The sequence below is a fragment of the Hypomesus nipponensis genome, chromosome 3, assembly GCF_054491055.1.
Source record: "Hypomesus nipponensis isolate SF chromosome 3, ASM5449105v1, whole genome shotgun sequence".
Classification (NCBI taxonomy): domain Eukaryota; kingdom Metazoa; phylum Chordata; class Actinopteri; order Osmeriformes; family Osmeridae; genus Hypomesus; species Hypomesus nipponensis.
In genome coordinates, this window is record NC_140363.1 from 2,983,514 (window position 1) to 3,009,652 (window position 26,139).

Genomic DNA, 26,139 nt, shown 5'->3' on the forward strand with positions numbered 1-26,139 from the left:
CTGATGAACACCGACAGTTGTTTCCCCCCCAGCAAAGCACTAAAACAATCCATAAATTGATTACTGATTTTATTTTCTTAAAAAGAATTTCATTAAGTTCACAGAAAAAAAGCATTTAAGGGCAAGTGATGTCGTTGACACTACAAGAAAGAGACAGTCGTCTTTGATATTTACAGGACAGCCAAACCTACCATTAGGAGCACAGGGCTGACAGGTATCCATGATAAAAACAACCATTAGATCGACATGATTGGTCTATCCCATGGAGCCAAAGGCGGTGGACTAATCAGCTCCTAGTTACACTAAGGCGCAGCCATAAAAATTCCACAACTAGACTTGGACGATAAACCCGCTAACCTTCATAGCCACACCTTGGATTAAACCAATCAGATATAAGTTGTTGGGACAAGATATAAGCATGTAGGCCACAATTTGGCAACGAACAAGATATATATTCAGAAAGAGCTGTACAAACATCAGACAAAAAAACAACAAAAGTCACTTGATTTAAAACTTTGTACTAAAGCTACAGAATTCAAAATACTTTTTTTCAGATTTTTTTACTCTTATGTTTAAAAAGCCGTGATTCTGTGGCGAGTGTCTTGAGCTTGGATGTGGGAGGAGTCTGAGATGGGGGTAAGGGGGAGGGAGATGTGAGGGAGGGGGGTGAGGGACACAAAGGCTGTCTGTCAAACAGCTATCAAACCAAAACACACTCTTCTCTCACAAAAACATACACATTTCTCCACTTATTCAAAGTCCTTCGTCAACCATTCACAGCTGTTTGTGTGTGTGCGTGTGTGTTACCATCAATACAGTACACAATCATCACAGACAAGGAAAAAGATGGAGGGGGGGGAAGTGAGTGGCTAAATAAAAGAGTAGAGATTTAGAACAGTTAATATCTAGATTCTCTTCAGGTTAAATGAAACCGACAGGTGCCACACTGACAGGGACTGTACAGGGTGTTGGCACTGGGGTGGTGGAACCAAAACAACCTCACGTCTTTGTGACGGGGTACAAGCCAGGCGGACACACCGGGCCTCAAGTCCCACAGCGTCAGCCCAGAGCCAGATTAGCCACAAGGCTACCAGAGCTAACGCTAACTGTGCTAAGGTTAGCGGCACGGTGAGTGAGACTTCCTATGGGGACAATATTCACTATGACCTGTTATGACATTCTGAGGGTTGGGAGTGATCCTCTGGCTGCTCTGTAGAGACCGGATCCCTGACGTCCACAAGGTGGATCCCAACAGATCCCTGATCCACTTCAAACCCACCAGGTGTCCAACCAAGAGAGAGAGAAGGGGTTTTTGTTTTGTTTTTGACAGTATGATTGACAGGTGATTCCGGTCATCTTGTTCCTCAGGAAGGCTGTGTCTCCCAGATCAGAACATGGGCATGGTGAATCCCTGGAACAACAAAGCACAGCAGACTTGACTTCAGCTAGTTTAGTGGACAGTGTGTGCTATGCTAACAGCAGACCTAACTTCAGCTAGTTTAATGGACAGTGTGTGCTATGCTAACAGAGGAGAGCTAACTTTAGTTATGGTAATATGCTAACATAACAGGTGAGGGAAGGCCGTCAGGTTGTGCACAACAAACTTACCGACTCGTCCTCAATCATCGCTGCAGAGTCAAAGAAGTCTGGTCTTAATTCCGCCCTCTCACGTCTGTTTCTTGATGGTGGCTTGAAAAACCGAATGAGGAAACAGTTATGATAATAATTAGCACAGTGGTATGTAACTTATGTGAGTTCTCTGCTCGCTCCCCTGCAGGGCAATAGTTGTTGTTTAATTGTAACTTGTTTAACTACATGCTCTTATGGTTCTTCCCTTTGGCACTTATTTTGGTTTTTCACAATAAGTGCTTCATGTTTTAGCTACTCGCAATGTTTTGGGGCTATCTTGTTGTTATTATCAGTGACCTATGCACTTTGTAAAGCTCTCTCTTGGAAGTCGCTGGATAAAAGCGTCTTCTAAATGAATAAATGTAAATGCAATAGAGAATACATGCAACAACAAGTGATGCCACTCACCAGATCAATGACCATAGTGTCCTCAAACTCCTCATTCATGTCTTCCAGCTGACCTCGCGATGACATCATCACATCCTCGAAGATGGGCTCTGCGTCATCCTCCATTAGCCCACGTCTAACACAGACACACAGAGACATCAGACCAAGCAGTGAGACACTCTCAAACTGTCTATCTCTCTTTCTGTCTCTCTCTCTGTCTCTAAATCTTGTCGCTCTCTCACATCCACACCCACTTACACAGTCTGCCTGACGCCCTGATTGCTGCGTGCCTTCATGTAGTTGATGTTGGACCGGTCTTTCCGGCCAACTTCCTCCATCTTCTGCTGGCCCAGCCAAGACATCTGCATCTGGGGACTGCAGCAACACAGGATTTAACCTCATACACTCTCTTTCTCTCTCACACACACACATACACGTGCACATACACACACGTGTACACACACACACAGCTTGTGTATGTGGATTTCGTTCTTACTTGTGTACGTAGTCGTTCTCGGAGCCAGGTTCCGAGTCGGGGTCGGGGATGTGTTCCGTGGGTCTGTTCTCTCGGAGCACGGTGGAGGTGAGCTGGGGCGTCTGCAGCGCCCCCGGTGTCTGGAGGGTGTCGTTACGCATCATCCACGAGCCCTCCACACTCTCCTCTGGAATCACACACACAGTTTACAGCTAATGTTGTAGCAGTTTTTTTTCTCTCTCTTCCATGTTCTAAAACGCCATCTTAAAAACAACGAGAGAATTCCCAGGAACAATCTGATTTCCTTTGTCTTTGTGACACCATTCATATCCAACAAATCTTCACCCCACACCCTCAAAACACCTAACTGTAGTATGGAAGTATAACATATACTAACAAGTGCATCTAGTGAACGAGTGAACGTGTGTGTGGCTATGTACAGGCGTGTCACAGACGTCATTGTGTAGCTCATCAGCACACTGGGGTGGGGGGCGGTTTTGGACAAAAGTTGTGAGTTTAACCAATTTCGTCTCGGTTACGCGCGCGCGTATATACGTGTATACAGTACTGTGTAGAAGTCTTAGGCAGCCAAGATTTTTTATCTTCAATATTTTTTGTCTTCTGTATTTGTGCGGCAGTATAAAAGTGCCCTCTTGCAAATATTTTTGTTTAGTCTTTTCATACCATTATTTCTTATAGCATTTTCTGCTTTTACTTTTGTATTTATTGGAATTGTGTCTTAAGACTTTTGTACAGTACTGTATATGTGCTCATGTGTGTGTGTGTGTGTATATATATATATATATGTGTGCGCTCACCGTCGATGCGTTTCTTGTGCAGCGGCGGCCGTCCCTTCTTGCTGCGGATGGAGCTGGTCTTGCTGCTGGTCCCGGAGGTGACGGACAGGCGGTCCTCGTCCCCCCCTGTCAGCAGACTGTTCCGGTAGGAGATGAGGGGCAGCCACACATCCTCCCTGCGCTCCGACATGGACTCCGACATGAACTTCTCCAGGTACGAGTGGCTGACACACACACACACACAATAGAGCATTTATATGAATGTATATACACACAGACACAAACACACTCAGACAGAGACACACAGGCACAGAGACACACACACACACACTTACACAGACACACACACACACACATACTCTCTAGTGTCTCTCTGAGGGCTTACACAGTCTTCTTGTCCTGGCGCAGCAGCTTGGAGGAGAACTCGCTGAGCACCTCCAGGAAGGCCAGGTTAGGAGGGGGGAACTCAGCCCCTCGAGGGTTCTGGTACTTAAACGCAAACTCGATCCCATCCCTGTGGGGGAGGGAGGGGGGAAGGAGGACGGGGAAGGAGAAGGGGGGGGAGGGATTGAACATGGGAGAGAAAGAGTGGGAAGGAGGGAAAGGAAACAGGAAGAGAAACCAGGTAAGAGACAGAGAGAAAGATGAGATGTCAAACGCGTACGCCCGATTGTGACGCGGAGGAGCCGGGGTGTGGTGGGTGCCTGGGGGCCGTACTTGTGCAGAGTAGCCACAGCCTCGCGGGTCTTGATCTGGTCCAGGCCGAAGGTGAGGGCGAAGCGCCGTGCCAGCTCCTTAATGCCGCTCACGTGGGATGAAGTCCGGTCCAGGTTGGGCCCCTGGTCCTGCAGCAGCTCATTAAACAGCTGGGACACACACACACAGTTAGACTCTATGCAGCTGTGTGTGTTTGTGTGTGTGTGTGAGAGACAGAGACAGAGACAGAGACAGAGACAGAGACAGAGAGACAGAGACAGAGAGAGAGAGAGAGAGAGAGAGAGAGAGAGAGAGAGAGAGAGAGAGAGAGAGAGAGAGAGAGAGAGAGAGAGAGAGAGAAGCCCACCTGCTGCAGACTGAGGATGAGGGTCTTGGCACACAGGATCTTGTCCGTCTGTCTGGTCTTACTTAAGGTCTCCTTGATGATATCTCCATAGTCGTTATAGTACTACAGAGAGACAGGGAAGGATGTTATTATAGGAGATAGAGGGGACAAAGGAGAGACCAGAGGTGAATGAGACCAGAGAAGAGAGACTAAAAGACTGAAAGACCAGAGGAGGGAGACCAAATGAGAGAAAGAGCGACCATAGGAGAGACTAGAGAAGAGAGACCAGTGTGGAGATCAAAGGAGAGAAACACAAAGGAAAGAGAGAGACCAGAGGAGAGCGAGACCAGTGGGATGACTTTTTAACGATGAAGCCCCATCATGCAGACAGACCTTCATGTAGTGTTTGAAGATGTCTGCCGCGGCGGGCATGTCCACGATGTCGTAGATGATGAGCTTGCTGAAGGCTGCCAGCAGGTTCCTCCTCTTATGGAGCGCCTCAATCTTATTGGCCTCGTCCTCCTCATCTCCCTCTGTTCAGACAGACACACGAGAGGAGACAGAGAGGGAGAGAGATAGACAGGGGGGACAGTGGTAGAGATAGAGAAAGATACATGGAGAGAGCAAGGTAGAGGGAGAGATAGAGGGACAGACATGGAGGGAGAGATTAGGTCCCATCGGATCCAACACGATCCATGCGTATACAAGCATGTGTGTGTATGAGCATGTGTATACGAGCGTGTGTGTGTGCGTGTGAGCGTGTATTGAGTGTGTGCACGAGCGCGTGGCGGACCCATGCTCTGGCTGTCATCGTCCTGGTCTATGAAGACGTGGTCCAGCACGAAGGACAGCAGCTCGTTCTGGAGGGGGGCGTCAGGGTTGAACACCAGGGGCTGCAGCCCCTCCCTGCTCCCCGACACCAGCTGGTGGCTGAAGATCATCAGCAGGTCACACAGCAGCATGAATGCCTGGGGGCGGAGCACACACACACACAGTTCTTCACTGTTTGAAGTTCCCCAACCTTAGTTTGTCACGTTTATCCATCTCTTAAAGGACCAAGACCCAAACCACCATCATAACCATCCTCCTCATGCAAATACCGTCAACACTTCTCTTCTTCCTCCTCCCCGTCTACCCCTTCCTCCTCCCCTCCCCATCTTCCCCGGTCTACAGCCAGTGTGCTGTACCTGCTCCTTGACTGGAGTGTTGACGTTGGACAGACACTGCTGACACACAGCCAGGAAGGACTTCACCACTCTCCTGAGAGCCACCAGGTCATCCTGCACACACACACACACAGACACACACCAAAACCTTCAGGCAGTGTAGCTTCAGCGGATGTGTGTGTCTGTGTGTGTGTGTCGGTGTGGGCGGGTGGCCCGGGGCTGGGCCAGCACCTTGGAGGGTGCTCCCTCGGTGATCTTGACCAGCTGCCAGAGGATGGAGTAGTGGGAGCACTGCAGGGCCTGGGTGGCGATCTGCTCCGGCATGGAGCCCTGCTCGATCCCCGCCTTCAGCAGCCGGTAGCAGTTCCCAAACAGGTCCCACCGCGTCAGGTCGTGGGCGCTGTGGGCACACACACACACACACACACGTACACGCGCGCACACACAATATGAATAACAAATGTATTTGTATGCACTGTGGTTACAACAGTTCTTGTTCTTAAATGGGCTTCTTATTATTGTACATTATGGTTTATGATTGTAACTTTGACTTTTTACTGTACTGTAGCGCTTTAAGTGAGGAAAAGGAGCATTACAATTTAATTATCGTGATTTTTATAATCATGATTATTATTGTACGCACACACGGTTAGGAAAGAGTGTGTATCTGTCAAAGGAGATGGGATGAGGAAAAGGGAAGGATGGAAGGCAGAAGGATAGAGGGTGACTTACTTGTGGAAGGCTGTGAGTCTCTTGAGAGTTGAGAGGACGTTGTAGATGTCGTCTTCATCTGCTTCCTCGCCCTGCAACACACACCAGACTATAAATGCACACACCGAAGTAAACACACACACACACAGCCACACCCATCCACGCCCACACACATGCCCACACACTCCCCCAACTTGCTACCTCCTGCAGCAGGTCCTCCACGGAGTGTGTGAAGCGGTCAGTCATCTCGTCGATGAGCTGTGAGCGGGCGATGTCCACGCGGTTCATGATGGTGTACTCCTCCGAGCACAGGATGCTGTAGGTCTTACTGCACGCCTCCAGCACCTCCATCTCAATGTGCTTCTCCACCACCAGCCGGATCTGCTTCAGCAGCGCGTCCAGGTGCTGGGGGGGGGGGGGGGGGAGAGACAGCAGGGGTGGAGGGGTAGAGGAACAATCGCCTTTCAGTCACAAAGCGGGTTAGGAGAACCTTGGGGTACAACATCCAAGTTGCAGCCTTCTGTCAGCCCTCTACCTCTCTCTCACTGTGCTCTCCCCTCTCTCGCCATCTCTCTCTTTCTCACACACACACACACACACAATCCAACCTTCTCCATTCTTCCGGCGCTGTAGACGTCGAGGTCAAAAAACTGGGGGATCTGCAGCAGGTTGGCCACCTTCTCCGAGTCTGCCTGGTACTGTACACACAAACACACAATGTCAAAATCAACATAGATACATAGATAATACATCCACACCAGAGTTTACCATATAAAATGTTTTGCCGGCTAATGTGGCCGATAATAATTTGGCTATACAGAACGACTGCCGAACATATGTTGTCCTGCTGAACAGCCTACGTTTGAACAAGGACAAAACACCAACGCTACGATCCAACAAATGTATTTGAGTTCAAGCAGACAGCTCAAATTTACGCTTCACAAGACGTCGACAAAACTTTGCAAACTGAAAATAGGATACAACAACGAAATAAAACAGATATCCTTGCTATTGTGAATTAAATAGTAAAAGTCTATTGGCATTCCAAGCCAACTCAGCCCCACGACCAAACACTCCCTGGCGTTAACAGCGAAGGAAAAGCAATGTTCGATTTAAGTTGCCATGGCAACATATTTTATAGGTCACACCATATCAGGCCATTTAATTGGCTATTCATTAATTGACTTATTTTAAATCGTTAACATTTTCATCTGCGGGACAGCCACATGTGCTACCGGCTAGCGTGAGCCCAGATAAGGGTGTGTGTGTGTGTGTGTGTTACCTTGGACAGCAGCATGGGCAGGGCCATGATGAAGTGCTCTGTCAGTTTGTTCTTGTCGTCTATCTGTGTCTTCCTCTCTTTCGCTGTGAGGACCTGGGGACACAGACACACGCAAACACATGACACACATCTCTACAACCAGGCCAGCGCTTCCCATATGTGGCGGTGTTTGGCGTGTCCAACAGGTGCGGATGTGGGAGTGTGTGTGTGTGGTGTGTGGTTAGGGTGCGTGGCACGTACAGTACTGAGAACAAGTCTCAGGCACACAAGATATTGATGTGAAGATTGTCTTACATGTGTATTTCTTTGTCTTCAGTATTTGTGCGGCAGTATAAAAGTGGGATGTTGAGACATTTTTTGTTTCGTTTTTTCATTATTTCTTCAATCATTTTTGTTTTACAAAAAAAAAAAAGAAAAAGAGAGAAGCGTGTGTGTGTGTGTGTGAGGCATGTGTGTGTGAAGCGTGTGTGTGTGGGGGAGGGCATGTGTGTGTGTGTGAAGTGTGTGTGTATGTGGGGGGGCATGTGTGTGAGTGTGTATGTGGGGGGGCATGTGTGTGTAAAGTGTGAGTGTGAAGCGTGTGTGTGTGTATGTGGGGGGCATGTGTGTGTGTGTATGTGGGGGGTATGTGTGTGTCTACCTACCCTTTTTCCGGTCCCCCTGCCTACTGGGGGATGTGCTTCTGCGGCCTGTCGTATGGTACACACCATCAGCTCTATGAGAGCGCTCTCCTGTCTGTCTGACAACACTGGAGACATCACACCGTGCATGAACAGCCATCCATTTACCACGAGGTCACGTATCCATGGTGACGGGAAAATAGTGCATGTTGTAGTAAATGCAGCAACGTCAAGGATCGGAACTGATAGAACTGTTAGAGAACACCCTCAAAGAGGCTCAAAACAGCCTTTCTGTCACAGGAGCTAACACACCCATGCGCAGGGTTTCCCACAGAAAATGTGTTAAGGGGGGGAGAATGACAACGGCAGATATCGCTATTATTTTTTGGGACAACGTAGTTAAGGTGGCAGGCTTGTGTGGCTGAGGCGGCCGACTTAACTGAAAAGTGCCCTGATGTGTGTGTGGAGGGATGCATGTGAGGAGATCATTTAGTGAGCGTGAAAAGTGTGTGTGTGTGTGTGTGTGTGTGCCTGTGTCTCACCCTCCTCCCCCTGTACAGCCTCCTCCAGCAGCAGTTCGGTCATACACTCCCAGTCCTTCAGCAGCTCCTGGGAGCTCTCCCACAGGGAGTCCACTAGGTAGGCCGCATGCTCGTGGAGCTGCACACACACACACACACACACACGGCCCTTAGAGTGGGACTGTACATTTTGTCTGTGTGTAAATATATGCAAGCGTGTGTATGTCAGAGCAAGTGTGTGTGTGTGTGCAACCGTGTGTACGTGTGTTTAATCGAATGTTGTTTAACCAAGAATGTGTGTGTGTTTGTGTACCAAGGCTGTGTGAAAGTAACCAAGGGTGTGTGTGTCACCTCGCTCTCCAGGAAGAAGAGCACCAACATGCGGATGAGGTTTCCATTTGGACTGCTCCTCCCTCTTCTCTTAGCCAAGGCCTCCTCTGCCTGGGGGTCATGTCTGCTGAACAGTCTGGTGGAGGGAGGGAGGGAGGGAGGGAGGGAGGGAGGGAGGGAGGGAGGGAGGGAGGGAGGGAGGGAGGGAGGGAGGGAGGGAGGGAGGGAGGGAGGGAGGGAGGGAGGGAGGGAGGGAGGGAGGGAGGGAGGGAGGGAGGGAGGGAGGGAGGGAGGGAGGGAGGGAGGGAGGGAGGGAGGGAGGGAGAAAGAGGGGAAAAGAGAAGAGGGGGGGAGTATAAGGGTAAGGGTAAGGTAAGTCTTTTTAACAAGGAAGCAGAGCATATATTCTGCCCTTGACATTAGCATTAAAACACCAGCTCTTCCTCTGAGACAAGACTCACTTCCTGTGCAGAAACTCGCCCGCCGCCACGGCAACCGGCCGGTGGGCAGAGTAAACCAAGTGGTACACATTCTCGCAGTCCTCATTGGACAGCGCATCCTCGCTGCCCCTGAAACAGCCAATCAGAAAACGTTCCACTCAGCACAGGGCCGGACAAAAGGTAGGTGGGACACTAACGCCACACCAGGACAAAACACAACAAGCAGGTACTTTTCTTCTCTCTCACAGTCCCTTTCTGGACTAATTCATTGTGGACTGTTTCATTGTGGTACTTACTGTAGGATGAGGGTGACCAGGCGGATAGCCTCCACGGCCACGTCGTATTCCTTGTCCAGGGTCATGGACACGATGCGGTCCTTAAAGCGGTTGGTGAACAGCTCCAGCTTGGGGAACAGCTCTCTGTTGGTGTACAGGTTCTGCAGCGCCTTCAGACACTTGAGACGCACCTCACCTTGCTGGGGGGGGGGGGGGGGAAGAGACAATGGACAGTGAGCCAATATTGATTTATAATTGGTTTATAATATTGGAAAAGATGTTGTCTAGGGAATGTGTGTGAGCGCACGCTTACTCGATCATGTAGTGTCCAGCCCACATATTTCAGGTAGCTGTCGTTGAGAAAGGCATCGCTGTACATCTTCATCCAGACTCCAATCTCCTCAATACAGATGGCCCGGATCTCCGCTATCGCATCTCTGAGGACAACGATCACCATAATCGCCATTATCATCATCATCATCCCCAGCATCATCATCACTATCATCATCACTATTATTATCATCGCCATTATCATCATCATCATAGTCCCCAGCATCATCCCCGCCACCATCATCTTCTTCAGTGTATGAGTTTTACCTGTAGCGGTGGACAAATATTCCCTTGAAGATGGAGTTCATCATGTTCTCTATCTCATCCTGGTTCTCCTGGAGCTGCAGGGGCCAATCACAAAGGATCTTACTAAACACCCCTGGCAGACACCAACACAGGACGGACCAATCACAGAGGGCGTCACTAAACCATCGAGACCCCTGTCCTTCCTTAAGGCTAGCTCAACCAACAGCATACCTCCTTCCTCTTTTGTAGCAGCAGTTCCAGCTTGTCATTGGCCCGTTTTCCGGCCATCTTGTTCCTCTCCGCCTCGTACTGCCTCTGGGTGTTGTCCTGGTGGATGCTCAGGTTCAACGCCACGTTTACCAGTGCAGTCATCAGCTTCATAGCTGGGGAGAGAGGGAAGGGAAGAGGGGAGGAGAGGGGTGGGGAGAGAGGAGGAAAAGGGTGGGGAGAGAGGAGGAGAGGGGTGAGGGAAGATATACGAGTAAATCATGTGCAGGGACGTGTTTTTGAGACCACCGAACGACGACCACCGAAATTCCGGTAGCAAATGATAAATACATTTGGATATTCCTGTACAACATTGCTCTCAACGTCTTTCTTTCTCCCCTCCTCGTTCTCACCTGCGAGGGTGCTGGTGTGTCTGAAGGCTCGGACCTGCGAATCTGAGAGTCCAGTGAGCAGGGAGATGACAGTGTCCATCATGTACTCGTCGTAGATGATGCTGTACTGACACTGGCGGATGAGCACGCCGATGAACTCGCAGAAGTTGTACCTGAACTTCTTCCACAGGGGTCCAGGCATGGTGAGGGGGTAGTCACCGCTGTCCTGAAACAGGCAGCACAGGATGACCGAGTCAGACTTCCACATCCCTCACCTCCCTCCCTCCTCACATTCATTTGCTTATCTATCCATCCACCTACCTCGTCGAATTCCTCCGTCATCTTGCGGATGATCTCAGCGTTCTGCATGTTCCGGAACATCTCGATCCTCACGGTTCCTGGTGGAAGAGCCGGGGAAAGGTCAGAGGGAACACACACACGATGAGAACAGAGGGAGGGGAGGAGCAGGATCATCATGCGTACCTTTGCACCCAGAGCACTGGATGAAGAAGTTGATTAGGTCCAGAAGAGCGATGTCTCTGTCCTGCTTGTAGGACTCTATCCAGTCGTCCACCACAGACTAGGTACAGGCGCACACACGCACACACACACACACCAATGTTACTAACTTACAGTCTTGGCTTTTAAAGGTACTACAGAAGCACATACAGGTGTGGTGCGCTTCTCCCAAATATGTTGCTACCTCTCACTAAACTATCTATATCCCACTACTCCTACCTTTCATCCCACTACTCCTTTCATCCTACTCCCCCCCCCCCGCGCAGGGGCGCAAATCGAGGTGCCGCCCCCCCCCTCCCCCCTGGGCGGCATATCAGGGTGCCGCCCCCCCAACCGCAACACGGTTGGTGACTTGGCGCTCTCTGCTGGTGGTGCGGGACGGTTAATTAACGGATGAACTTCGGAATTTGCCGCCCCCCTCTTGATGCCGCCCTCGGCGGCTGCCTATGTCGCCTATGCCCAGGCCCTGCTCCTACCTCTCATCCCACTGCTCCTAACTCTACGTACACACCACCCCTCTCACAACAACATACCTGCATGGCGCTCTTCCCCAGCTTGACGACCTCGAACAGTGTGACAGGTTCTCCGCCTTCTCCATTATGCTGGGCCACGCCATTGGCCTTCCGCCCTCTCGCCCCTCCCACACCTTTTTCCGACGGCGATTTACGGGGCTTCTTATTGGCCGTCTGGAGGGGGGAGAAAAGGGGTGGGGACAGGGAGGTCAAAACACCTAGAAAGGAACCAATGGCCACATGCCACGTCTAAATCTCGGCCAAAGGAGACTAACAAACAGGCTTGCAAGCGAGAAAGACAGAACCAGAAGAATACAGACAAAGACACAGACTCTGAAACAGAGAAATATGGAGACAAAAACAGATAGAAAGACATGCATAGACTTATGTAGATAGGTCAGCAGCTAGCTAGCCAGAACGCCATTCAGCGTTCGAGGGAAGCCACCAGCCATCCAGAGAGAGAAGCAGCCAGTCCAGTCAGGTGATCTTACTGCAGGTTTGACAGGCCTCCCTCTCCTCTTCTTTCCCTTGGCCTCTGCGGGGTCCTCAATCTCACTCACACTCATACTGAGACTGACGGCGTCTGTAGCTCCTGACTCGTTAGATGAGTCCCTGAGAGAGAGACAGAGAGAGAGAGAGGGAAAGAGAGAGAGAAGGAAAGAGAGAGAGACACACAAACTGTAAATACACAAACTGTGTACGCGTATTAACGGAACACAACAAGTGAGAACTATTTATTTTCACATGCACAAGTCCCAACACAAACGTACACAGTACACACACGTTATGAGCTACTCACTGCAGAACAGGAAGCTCTGAGGTGATCATCCTGACTGCTGTAGGGTGTGTGTGTGGGTGTGTGTGTGTGTGTGTGTGTGTGGGTGTGTGTGTGCCGTCCACAGGAGTAGGGTGGAAGTCAGCTGGGCAGGATGGCAGGAGTTCTGGAACAGATGTACTCAACACTGCAGACACAACCAGCACACTCACAACACACCAGCCCCTGGAGGTGGAAAGAGGGAGGAAAGGGAGAGGAAGAGAGAGGGTTTAACTGAATTGGTAACATATCTCCCATAAACTGTCGACTGCTTATTTTGAGTGTTTTCCCCTCTACAAATCCACGTGTATGTGTTCAGTAGAGCAATTAATGAGAAGCACTGACACACTTTACTCTGAAAGCAGGGAGGTGGGGTGGGGGAAATAGAGACCCCAACTGGCCATGTAGAGAACTGCAGAAACAAATTATTGGGGAAACGTGCAGTTGAGAAGCTGAGGCAACTAATCATGTTTTTCCAGTCATGACAACACATTTACCCAACACTTCCGATACTGAAACAGAGCTCTTAATTTACTGACAGGACACCCAAATAGTTATGAATTAAAAAATGTTTGAACTTCAGTTCATGCTCAAGCAGAGAGAGATGGGAACTGGCAACTTGATAAGCAACATGCCTTGGGGAAAATAGAAATAGAAAGATGCAGAGTTGGAGAGCAAAAGTTCTGCAGCTAATATCATTTCCCACAAAACTATTTTAAAGTGTGAACAACAAAGGACACAGTACGACACTGAGCCACCGGGGGCAGTAGGAACCACAAAGTCCTTTTCTACAATTCAACATCTACACTGCTTTGAAGCCTTAAAAGAGCAAAACAATCGTCATTTTTTTTAAACTAAAAACAAATTAAGCTACAGACATGTTTATGTGTACTTTTCTCTTTTTATAGTGTGTGTCTGGGTTGTATTTAGCACAGAGTGTGTTCGAGTGTGAGTGTGTGTGTATGAGCCAGGGACTGGATAACAGTAGGGGGCAGGCTAAGAGAGTGTGTATTTAAATGTACTAGTCCTGGACGGTAGAACAGCACATGCTGGCAACTTTCTGCTTCTCACACACACAAACTATCCCACACATGAGTAGTCTGACTAAAAGAGAGCCCAGATGATGAAATCAATAGGTTTTTCTTTAAACATTGACATGCTTCCACAGTTAAATAGGAACTTCAGAACACATTTTCAGTTTGCTAGAACAAGGCCAGGCTGAGGAGGGCTGTACACAGTTAGACAGACACCATCCACAGACACACCATCCACAGACACACCATCCACAGACAGACACCATCCACAGACAGACACCATCCACAGACAGACACCATCCACAGACAGACACCATCCACAGACAGACACCATCCACAGACAGACACCATCCACAGACAGACACCATCCACAGACAGACACCATCCACAGACAGACACCATCCACAGACAGACACCATCCACAGCCTGAATGTCTGAAGACCGGCCAGATGTTAACACAGAGGGGAACAAGGAAGTGGTCTGATTATGTCACTCCTCCTTCTCTCCATCCATCCCCCTTTCAGAACCCCCCCCCCCCCTACACACACCTCACCCACACCCCTATATCTGCCCTTGTTTGTCCAACTGTCTACTCTCCAGGTATAATGATATCCAATTTCTTGTGTGCTCAGGAAGGATGGGAACACACAAACCGGAGTGTAGTGTGTGTGTATTTGTGTCCTTGGGAGAAGGCCAGAGATGACTGGGAGCCAGACTTGTTATTGACGACCAAATGAATACCACTCCTTTAAACATTGACGTCTGTGTGCGTTTCAATGAAAGGCTACACATAATTTGCAGGCAGTCCTCATGAATTCTGTTTTCCACTCCCCGTCCCAAAAAAGTTAAATTAAGGAAAAGTAGCCAACCACCATCACCCTCCTCTTACACTCACACACATATTTTCCAGTTATAGGAATGCTGTCAGCTCTGGTTGAGAGAAATCTGCTTTGCTGCTCCAAGACCTCTACCCTCAAGACCAGGTGGACACTGTGGAATGTGTGTACGTCCGTGTGTGTGTGTGTCTGTCGTTTGGGAAGGTGTGCATCTCTGTGTGCGAGCGCGAGCAGGTGTGTGTGCGTGTCGTCTAGGAATGTGTCACACCCGGGTTAAGCTTCCTATCCACCCAGTCAAACAGAGAGGCGCAGACTTGCTCCAGCCCAGCTGCAGTGCTAATGACAGACAGCCGGAGGCAGGAGACACAGCATGTAGAACGCCGCTCCCTACAGTCCACACACACACACTCACATTTCGTATTTGCGGTCTGTGGAGTTACATAAAATGTGTGTGTGTGTGTGTGTGTCAGAGAGAGAGCAAGAGAGAAGGAGCGTCTGGAAGCCACTTAACATGCATGACATGTATTCCGGGAGGCAGGCGTTGCCGTGGCAACCCGTACGGGTCATAAGCCCGGTGGAGTATGTGATTGGTCGAATGTGAAGGGGGGGGCAACAACACTAAGTAATAGATCTACTGAGATCTCCCAGGGATCCATTACACCCCCGCTCCACCGGGTCACTCAACCAAGGAGGACTAGAATCGTGACCTATATTACCTTAAAGTGTTTCTGCCAAAATTGCACTTTAATGACCAAGTCTCTCGGGTACAGTTAGGATTCCCACAAACAAAGCAGCACAAACAGCACGAAAACACCAGAGCCCTCACGGTTCCTCTTCTGTACCTGCCCCTGTCTGCAGTCCTTCAACAGCAGCACTTATTTCATTCCCTATCCGGCTCAGTTCAACTGCCTAAATCAATTCAGAGAGCCAAACCACATCACAATGTTTTGGGATTTATTTCTAGTTTTACTGGTTCACAGGTAACACAAAAGCAATCAAATGTTCAAAACTAGGGGTGGCACAATATACCGTGCCACAATATATTGCAATGCAAACATTTTATAATATGTAATATGAATTCAAAATATTGTGATGCGTATTGTATCGTGAACCCAGTATCGTGATAAGTATCGAATCGTGAGCTGAGTGTATTGTTACACCCATATTCAAAACCCTTCAACTACAGCTGACTGACAACAGTGGGATGCAAACTTTCCGATGTCTCAACTGTGTTCCGGTGTTCAAGTAAGGTTCTGGGAAGACACGTGCGGGATTAGCCTTCATAACTTTTAAAAGTGAATATTATCAATTTGGAACGAAGGCTTACGGATTCGTAAATATTTCCATTTTTTGTACACGTTTTGAAAAAAATATTTGTTTGTTTCTTTAGCCTGGCCTGCAGTCCACCCATGGCCTATTGATTTCCAAGTGCAACCATACTAGCTAATGACATAGTAGGATATGTTTTATCCGTCATATTAAAACTTGCCGATCACCCATCAGGTACCCAAACCTGTGCGGGACTCTGGAACATTCTCCCAACGCACAGCATGCAAACACCTTAATCCATTCTAGCTGCTGTATTATTCCAGTACCACTCAGCCTCACTCACAGAGCTCTGTACAGTGGAGCCCTTTAGTCGCTTTAGGAAGAACAGTATGGGGTACAGTAACTTAGTGCAGAGTACAGTACAGTGGAGCAGGTCAGGTCGGAGTAGAAAAGAATAGAGTAGGTCAGGATAGAGTAGGGGGGGTAGGGCAAGGCAGAGTAGATCAGGGTAGGGTACAGCAGGGTAGAGCAGGGTAGAGTATGGTAGGGTAGAGCACGGTAGATTAGGGCACAGTAGATCAGGGCAGGGTAGATCAGGGCAGGGTAGAGCAGGTCAGGGTGGAGCAGGGTAGGGTAGAGTAGGGTAGAGCAGGGTAGGGTAGGTTAGAGCAGGGTAGGGTAGAGCAGGGTAGAGTAGGGTAGATCAGGGCAGGGTAGAGCAGGTCAGGGTAGATCAGGGCAGGGTAGAGCAGGTCAGGGTAGATCAGGGCAGGGTAGAGCAGGTCAGGGTAGATCAGGGCAGGGTAGAGCAGGTCAGGGTAGATCAGGGCAGGGTAGAGCAGGTCAGGGTAGATCAGGGCAGGGTAGAGCAGGGCAGGGTAGAGCAGGTCAGGGTAGAGCAGGTCAGGGTTGAGCAGGACAGTCCTCATAACCGTCAGCCATTCAACCAGCTCCCACACTAGCTGCTAACTGATTCTGCACTCGCTGACTCAGCACCAGAGTCAGCGGTCCACAGAGAAAGGTAATCCAGGTGAGCCAAGAGGCTGGCCCCTTGAAAAGTCAAGAATCCAATGGGTGGTTCCAGAACCCCACAGAGGGGCTGGCAGCTAGGTATGGCTGGGGAGGAGAACCTGATGAGGCCTGGAGAGGGGCAGGTATGCGAGCCAGGAGACAAGCCTTTAAGTCTAGACTGTCCTTTAATGATAGGCTTTCCATGCTGCTAAGCAGTGCAGGGACAACTCCAGACAGTTAAGAAGCTCAAACCATCAGTTAATGAACTGTGCTGAGGATCTTTTCCACACAAGCATACAGACACACAGGCTTACACCTGCAGTCTTCGAAACCCATGACAGAACAATGAAAAGAGAAAATGAAAGACGGATAAAAGAACTGAAAGGACAGGAAGCAGGCGTGTTCTTCAGATGTACACAAGACTTTCAACCTGAGACAGGAAATACCACAGAGAGCGAGCGAGCGAGGGAGAAACACAGATGAAGAGACAGTGAGAGCGAGAGAAACAAATGAAAGAAAAGGTATTTCATTGTGAATGAATGACAGAAAGTGAAAATGAAAGAGAAGGAAGGAAAGAAAGAGGGAAGTACAGAAAAAGTAAAAAAATAAAAAAATAAAAATTAGTGTTCAGAATAAGGAAGCTAAAAGACCAACCAGGAGACAGTTACCTAGCATTCACATATACAGTGAAACGTATATTCCATGCTCTGCAACGCTGGTACAAATTCAACGCTGTGTTGGGTCTCGACACAGCTAACTGCGACGTGCAGCTAGCTAGTTAGTGTGGAAGTTATCAGCGTATTTAAATATTGGCAATCATAGACAAATGTGCTCTACCACTGGGACGATTATAGACAGCATTATATGTATGGTTGGGTACCGAAACCTACCTAAATAACCGGTAGCCTATGAAGCGGACCAAAACCTAAACGCAGATTTCGGTGCCTCTTTGCGGTGCCTCATTGCAGTGCCACTTAAATGCCTAAGCTGTCATTGACATTTTAGTCCTATGGTGATCCGAAACGGACGGAAGATCACCACATATGTTCGCTAATAAAATTATACTTTATTTTTCTTTTATTTTTGTATCGGTTAAGGCACCATTTAGCCTATGCACCGGTACCGTTTTAAAAGTATCGATGTGGCACCCGCATCTAAAGAACCCAAACGATAGATACTCAACACTAATTAAACGTTTTCACTTCCATATGGGATGCGTTGATTTATTGACGGACACCCGCATCAAAGTTGAACATAATCAACTTTTTTCCATGTCCCTCAACACAAGAAGACGACCTTTGTCTTAAGTATTATTGCTCTTTGAGACCCAAAACGTCAAGGGCACCCACTGCGACCAAAACCCCATTATTTCCAAGGGTTTGCGTCGGCGGAGAAGGCTTTCAGCTGCGTAAAAAAAAGACTAAGGCTCTCCAAAGAAGAGGGTCTCTGTACAATTCAGTTCTGAATCCCGGTCCACCAGATAACCGATTCCTCAATGAAAACAAAGGTTCATATAATAGTTTATTATGGTGTGGCGCGAGCAAGAGAAAGGGACAAAAGCCATTCTCCAGAGTTAAAACTTGGTTTTAAAATGCGAGTGAAGTGGACAGCGCAAAATAAATATTCGACCACTAAGATGCACTGTGTCCCAACCATTCAAACCGTCACCGGAAGTGGACTTGGACCCAACAAGGCGTCACGTCACAGAAGAAAACACTGAAAAGCCACCGCATTTCCAACATATCCTGTTTGTCTTTGCGAGATGCAAATTACTTTGTCCTGTCAACCTCAACAGTTGGAAAGGCCAGTACGAGTTCTTGAAAGAAAACAAAAAATCGTAGCTAGCCCGTGCAAAATCAACGTGACGCTTTGAACTACCTCTAGATATGTTCGGATCACCAAAACGCATTTTAAAACCAAGTGTAAACAGGGTCCTAGAGTGTGGTTTAACCATATTAGGATTAGGAACTAACACGATTGCATCCCTGTATCACGCAGACGTCTTATGTGACAGCACTACAGAGGATAGAGAACATGGGATTCAATTCATACCCAGGCCAGCAGGCTTCACTTCCAACCATTGTCCTTTCAATATCTATATACACCTTCTACCTCTTTTCTTATCTTTCTTTTCATATCCAACCCCTTTATGATTGTGAGCTCTTTTCATCTCTCTCTCTCTCTTTCATGACCAAAGTTAACCTTGCTACCTTGCTAGTGGTCTGATATTAACCAGCTCATTCTGACCAGATATACCCTGTCTCCCCTGTCTCTCTTTTCTCTGAGGTTTTCTCAGTTCTGGGGTCTAATATGAGCCATCCTTATTTAAATGGGGGGGGGGGGGGGGGGGGTTGTCTGTTGAAACATTGATTTTCAATCTCCCTGCATCACCTGTGTAAATAAAAGATAGATAAATTGTCAGTGTCAGACCGAAAGAGAGATTAATATTTTTTTTTTTGTAGCGCATGGAGGAGCTCTCTCCCTCCCTCTCCCTCTCAAACTCTTTCTGCAATGGCTGCCTGCTTCACTGCAGCTGAGACAAAATGGAGCCGGAAAGGAGGAAGGGAGGGAGGGAAAGCAGCGAGAGGAGAGGAGAAGGGGGTGGGAGGGGGGTGCTGAGAGAGAGGACAGAAAAAGGCTCATTTGTTCGTTCTCTCATCTCTGTCTGTGTCTGCTCTCTCACCTTGGCCCAGATTCACTCCGGTTGCTACTCTTATGAGGAAAGGAGCGAGAATCTGAGTAGATTGAGGGCACCGCACACAAACCCGCACAGACACAGACACACAAGCCCCACACAATTACAAGAAGACTCTCCTGCTATCCCATCCAGTGACTGTGTGGAATTGCCATTGTCCCCTGATGACCTGATGAGCATCTAAGCAGCAAGGTGAGATTAGCCTGCTAAAGAGACCAGCCCTGAGGCACAGGAGAGACTACAAGTCCAGGTAAAGACAGGAGAGACTACACAACCAGATGTAGACAGGAGAGACTACACGACCAGATGTAGACTGGAGAGACTACACGACCAGGTGAAAACAGGAAATACTACACTCCCAGATGAAGACAGGAGAGACTACACAACCAGAAGTAGACAGGAGAGACTACACAACCAGATGAAGACAGACCCTTTATAAAATCGGAAAGGATGCAACACCAGGCACCAGCCACAGCCCAGACCCCATACGAATACTATCAGTCAGTGGCAATCTGTGGTTACCATGGAGCACAACGTAATCTCTTCTAATCTCACTGGAGGCTAAGAGAGCACACTGGGTCAGGATAACCCTGCAGGGTTAATCTGGGTGTGGGCCTGGAAGAGAAAGTGAAATGGCAAACAACGGATGGTCCAATCCGGTCTAGACTGTGGGCTAGGGCTGGGCGATATGGGTACAAAATTATCACGATAGATAATTATATTTCCATTCGATAATGATAATTAAGACGATAGACCACAGATCCGAAGTAGTAGCAAAACAAGTCTCTTCCTCAATTTTTTTCCTTACACTCGGCATTAAGTTTAGGCAGCGCGGTGTGAGAGAAATGTTTGCGGCCAGGGAGCACATACCTAGGGTCAAGTAACTTAAACCTTTTAAACACTTGCTTTTTATCAATACCTTGGCGCAAACTCACACTTTCTGCATGTTCCGAGCTATTTTGTTTTAGGTGGTAAAAAAGGTTTGTCTGGTTTATTACCAGACTTGGTAGCCACCAATTGTGTAGTTTGTTTACTACACAATTTGCACTGAACATTGCTCTGCTCTTTGTTGGATTTCAAAAAGCCAAACCACTTCCAAATAACTGAAGAAGACAAACTCATTTTATCAATAATTTCTTCATTGGAAGTTGCTCCCTCTCCATGGCTATCGCTGCTACTGTTTTCGGCAATAAGACTCATGTTCCGCGGTTAACATTAGCTACTCCACTTGAGGTGCTAAATCAGTATATTTTAGTGAGCGTGCATAGGCTACCATTTCTCCGCAACTTCCTGCTGCATCACAGAAATTAAATGGACTGCTGTTCCTAATTATTCTCAATCAACATTATCAATATTATTGAAAATGAATAAATGTTACAATATCTTTATTGTAACATTACTTTGAGTCATTAAGTAATTACTTCGATAAATCAATAAATAAAAATGCTGTTGTGTGACAGCAGGAGAGAGTGGCAATTGGTGGTGATGCATCAGAGCAGGCCCCATTCCCAACCATCCTAGGGTTGGTTATTCTCAGCAAGGGCATCAATATTCATCGGGCTAACCAACCATGACTAAGATTCTATGACAATTGTGGTAGGCTAACAGATATACAGATACAGAGACACCATGTATGATTGTGTGGGTCTTGTGAGATTGAAATGTCATTTTAGCATGTTGTTGTGTTGATTGTTGCCTGTCTGATTATCTGTAGTATTTATTATATGCCATATTCAAATGTGGCTTTGCATAAAAGCATCTGTTGTATTTATAAAATTACAAATGTGACTGTAAATTGTTTCCATCCTTGAAGATTACAGAGAGATAACATTACAGCATATACTGTACATAGTTTAAGGCCCTACTGTAAGCTTATGTGATGATGGGTATGATAGCCATGCTTGTAGGAGACTCACAGACCTAACTCTAGACCTACCTGGTTATCCAACCAGACAGCTGTTTGACAGTTTACAAGCTTACTCTGTATTGAATGGCATAACACTCTAGGCTGTGCTGTCTTAGCTCAAGTGCTTGTTTCAGAGCACATTACTGAAGGGCTGGCTGTCACTGCTACTGCTGGCGGCAAGCATTAACACTTCCCTGGGATCAATAGTCCCTCAATTCTCTCATTCACACATTACTACTGTATTCCTGCACAACACACGCACAGGCAGCCCCTCATTACCTCAGGGCTTGGGGTTAATGACAGTGTGTGTGTGTCTGTGTGTGTGTGTGTGTGAACATAGTCCACATAAGTACACTCTATACTTAAATTTCACAGCGTCCTCGGCAGTAACAGAAGCTGTCTTATGAGTTTCATGCAGATTCCCAGGAAAAAGGGGTTTTAGGCTACAGGATTCCCCAGTCCCGCTGACAGGGGCTGTCTGACATGGTCAAATGCAAACGGACCATCTAAATGACTGGCAGTGCACTCCTATTACTGATGACATTCCCAGACTTGGGGCTCTCTAAGAAGCAGCAATCTTGACCCACGGCGAATAAGAAAGCGAAAGACAATTTTAAAAAGGGCACCGGCCAATGTTTCATAAGCTAGCTAGTCTCCTAACCAGCTAACCTGCCTGGCAATAGAGGCAGGATCTATCGGGATACATGACGTTGCTCCACATCAGTTTGTACATCAATTGTAATTAGGGCTGGGCGATCTATCGAATATTAGCGATAATATTGCAATAATTTTGACAACGATGTAAAATTTGAAAATATCAGGAATATTAAATATTTCTAATGTAAGCATACTTTCCCAAACAACACGCCGAACGTCCAATATTACGTTCCCTTCTTGTCTTGTTGCGTATTCCCGCGCAAGAGACGTGAGGTGGGGGAGGGTCTTTTTTTTTTTACTGCTTAAATTTGCGCTGCACATTTTGTACTTTGTAACAAAAGCTGTTCTATCTAAATTGTTTTTGTTGTTTTCTAATGGGGGCAAAAGAAAATCATGTTATTTTATTATTCAAAAGCGAGTGCAAACATATCGAGATGTATATCGAAAATCATAAAAATCTTGACAATATCGAGATTTTGTATTTATTTATCGCCAGGTCTAATTGTAATTACTGTAAATACAACACTGCTACACTGTTAACATTCATCTAATCAGGAATGTATCAACAGGTACGTAATAACATTATAATTGGGTTAAATATATTAGTATGACAAATTTTAACTGTCCAGTTTTATTATGCTCCCAAGCAACCAAAACACAATTAGACGTAATCAAATAATAATCATCAGTTGATGTCTTAACTAAAATACTAGCAAGCTCAAATAAGATCAGGCAGAGCTCACTGCCTGTTAGCTCCCTCAGAACCAATCAAGCTAGATGGCATTGTAACCAGAATGTCACAGGGGGGGGGGGGGGGGGACATCAACACCTACAAACAGATTTTTAAATTTCCTTCCCTTTAACACTCCCCAGACGGGAGGATCACGCTGATACTGGTCTCTTCCAGATCAGAACTAACACTCAATTCTTTCTCTTTGTTCAACAGGAGATAACAACTCTATGATAATCAGCCATCTGTTGACACAAGGAACCGTTTCCACATCACCTCCTGTGTTGTCACACACACTCATCTCTCTCTCTCTCCAGTTGTTCTTGTTGCTATGATTACGACCTTGTCTTTGACAGGGTAAGAGGAGGCAGTTATGCTTTCAGCCTTTCTAAGCCTTCCATTATACTATACTATCCATACCAGTTTCTGTACCAACCCCTATACCTTCTATTATAGCTGTTTCTGTATCAACCTCTACACCTTCTATTACACCCGTTTCTATAGCAACCTCTACACCTTCTATTATTGCTGTTTCTGTACCAACTTCTACACATTTTATTATAGCTGTTTCTGTATCAACACATATACCTTCTACACCCATTTCTGTAGCAACATCCATCCCACCATCTAAGCCTGCTTCCACAACAACATCTTTGCCTTTTATATCTGTTTTCATAACAATTCCTACACCTGCTACTTGGCCAGGCTATCCTGTAGGGGAGGGAGCTGCAAGGGTAAAGGGTAAGGCAGGAAACACCTTTCAGTTGAATTACTTGTGAGCATCTATGGGAACAGGGCATCATTGAACCGGGCCCTCGGCCACAGTCCAGACCTACCATTCAACAAGATCAATAAACAGAACTAAATACAGGGCCCTATAGAAATAATACCTTTAAAAACAAGGCAACAGCTTTTCATGTCCAGATTCGAATGGATAGAACTGAAACATTTACATTTAGACATTTTAGCAGACACTCTTATCCAGAGCGACTTACAGTAAGTACAGGGACATTCCCCCCAAGCAAGTAGGGTGAAGTACCTTGCCCAAAGACACAACATCATTTGGCACGGCCGGGAACCAAACCGGCAACCTTCTGATTACTAGCCCAATTCCCTGACCGCTCAGCCATCTGACTCCCACTGGGATGAATGGTCAAATTATGTTGCCATAAAACTAGCATGCCATGGCTGCGACATGGTAATTACTGCTCCAGCAATAGGCTGCAGTGACAGGTCAAAGGTTGACACAAGACTTGTGTGGAATCACACACACACCTTGCAGTGATATGAGATCTGAACTCCCGCCAACACGCTTCCTCATGCAGCCCTCTCTACCCCTCCCTCAGCTCAGCTATGACCTAGAACAACATGTACTCCACTCTAGATTCACATGTGAACAGAAAAACAGGCTCCCACTTCAGAAAGAAATCAGTTTTGCACCTGACGAGTTTCCCAAAGGCTTGTGCACCTCACACGTTTGTCTGTCAACGTTGGAAATAATCCAAAACTAAATATTTGGTAGAGCGTGTCAAAAAATGTAATGTAAACAGCTTTGCCAAGCTTGTAGCATACTCTAGGAGTTTAACATCTATGACTGCCTCCCATAACTGTTTTTCCCTCCAAATGAATGTGATCATTCACAACTTGCTTCAACAGTCTTCTCTTGGTCACAAACTGGGGAATAAGTCTGCATGGTAAGTAATCACATGACTCTCTTACACTGTTACATAACAGCTTTGTTTACAACCTGAGAGGGATTACCAAGGGCACAAAGTCTGCCTGGATACAACTCCAAACAACCACAATTATTTATCTATCAACACAAGCTGTGACTCCTGGAGAAAGGGTTGTGGGGGGGGGGGGTGGCCAATGCATAGGAAAACCTGTAGGAGTGGACGGTAACTGAGTTATGACTCGACACCCATCCCCCACAAGTAGACACGCATTCCCCTGTTTCATAGCAAAGAAGGGGGCGGGAAGAATGGTCAAAACCTATCAATTCTAAAGCCCTATGTTGGGTTACAGTCAAATAACGCCAGAAATGTGTCACTGATGGAGTCAAGGATCATGAACAGGGCAAATGTAAACACCTGAAGCACAATCTGAAGCCTCGTTTAGCGACAATTGACACCGACATCAAATGTTGTCAGTGATACAAAGCACGATCTCTCAACCCAAACGTGTACACACAAAAAAAAACTATGAATTCAGTAAGCAACTACGCATTGAGCTGAGCTGATGAGCTATGATGAGCACAGTAGACAAGACTACACAAACATCGGTAGGCTAGTTAGCCAGTATTAGTGGGTGACACTGAAGGGATTCCGCCAGCGAAACATGATGCTTAGATCTCCGCTGGTTTGTTGACAAAAAAAACTCAAGCAATGCATGACATTTGGCGTGTGCAACCTGTAATGTCAGACAATATTAGTTGATCGATCAAGTTCCTGCAGGTTGTCATGCCGAAATATAGCAGCTAGCTAGCAAGCTAATAGCTCTGAAAACGTAACTGAGAAAGAGAGAGAGAGCACATTCACCCCCGCTAGCTCTTCTGCCCATCCCCCACAACATCACCAGGCTTCAATGTCCACCATCTTTAATAGGCGCCCCGTCCCTCTTTCCAATGCTCCAAAACATCCCCAAAACACGAGAAACTCACCTTCACCAACCATCGCTGACAAAATTACAATCTCCCGAATTATTCGATAGATATTATTATTTAGACCGAAAGGATTTTAATATTGAAAATTGGCTATGCGAGCAGAACCGCGCCTTTGAGAAGAGCAGCAATCCTAAACCGCCATCTGGTGGTATTTTCCTCGCTGTAATGCAGATGGAATGGCGCAGCTCCACACCGGGACCACAGCGCCCCCTGGCGGACACAAAGTACCGCGTCGGGAGCGCGCCCCGGGAACGAGGAGAGGGAGGGACTGCAAGACCCCGCCAACGTTGCACTCGCGGGAGCGTGCTGCAAAGGAAAGGCAGTGTGTGTGTGTTATGTCTGTGGATGGATTTGACGGTGTGAAGACTTGACAGTGACAGCGCCGGGCGCGTTGTATCAACCGGTGCAATGCAACACAACAGGCCTAATGCATAACACATATACCGCAGCCCTCAAATACAAGTCATGAGTCAGCAAGGTGTTAGTCTAATGCAAGCATTACTGCACTCAGATTTGTATTCAAACTTTCAATCATGCTGTTAGTTTGCAAGATGGTTTAGCAGTTACTCACTGCTCAGCCATGTGCACCATACACCCTAGAAGTTTACTGAAACGGCCATATACTCTATCTCTCCTCTCCTTCT

At 47.3% G+C, this 26,139-nt stretch overlaps 1 protein-coding gene across 1 annotated transcript; it reads right to left on the minus strand.

Moving 5' to 3' along the window:
* Nucleotides 1–52: 52 nt before the first annotated feature.
* Nucleotides 53–25,646, minus strand: stag1a (STAG1 cohesin complex component a). The gene is made up of 32 exons (XM_084684479.1): nt 25,493–25,646; nt 12,681–12,881; nt 12,373–12,493; nt 11,903–12,055; nt 11,334–11,430; nt 11,172–11,248; nt 10,872–11,076; nt 10,483–10,634; nt 10,273–10,346; nt 9,989–10,112; nt 9,697–9,875; nt 9,422–9,529; nt 8,982–9,096; nt 8,652–8,769; nt 8,134–8,237; nt 7,490–7,582; nt 6,816–6,905; nt 6,409–6,612; nt 6,229–6,299; nt 5,728–5,896; nt 5,518–5,610; nt 5,124–5,298; nt 4,724–4,863; nt 4,352–4,453; nt 4,006–4,154; nt 3,674–3,802; nt 3,310–3,512; nt 2,513–2,678; nt 2,275–2,391; nt 2,038–2,152; nt 1,609–1,689; nt 53–1,411 (listed from the first exon to the last, which is right to left on the minus strand). The coding sequence occupies exons 2-32, from the start codon at nt 12,707–12,709 to the stop codon at nt 1,388–1,390; spliced, it is 3,777 nt and encodes a 1,258-aa protein (XP_084540605.1). The 5' UTR covers nt 12,710–12,881; nt 25,493–25,646; the 3' UTR covers nt 53–1,387.
* Between the last annotated feature and the right edge of the window lie 493 nt (nt 25,647–26,139).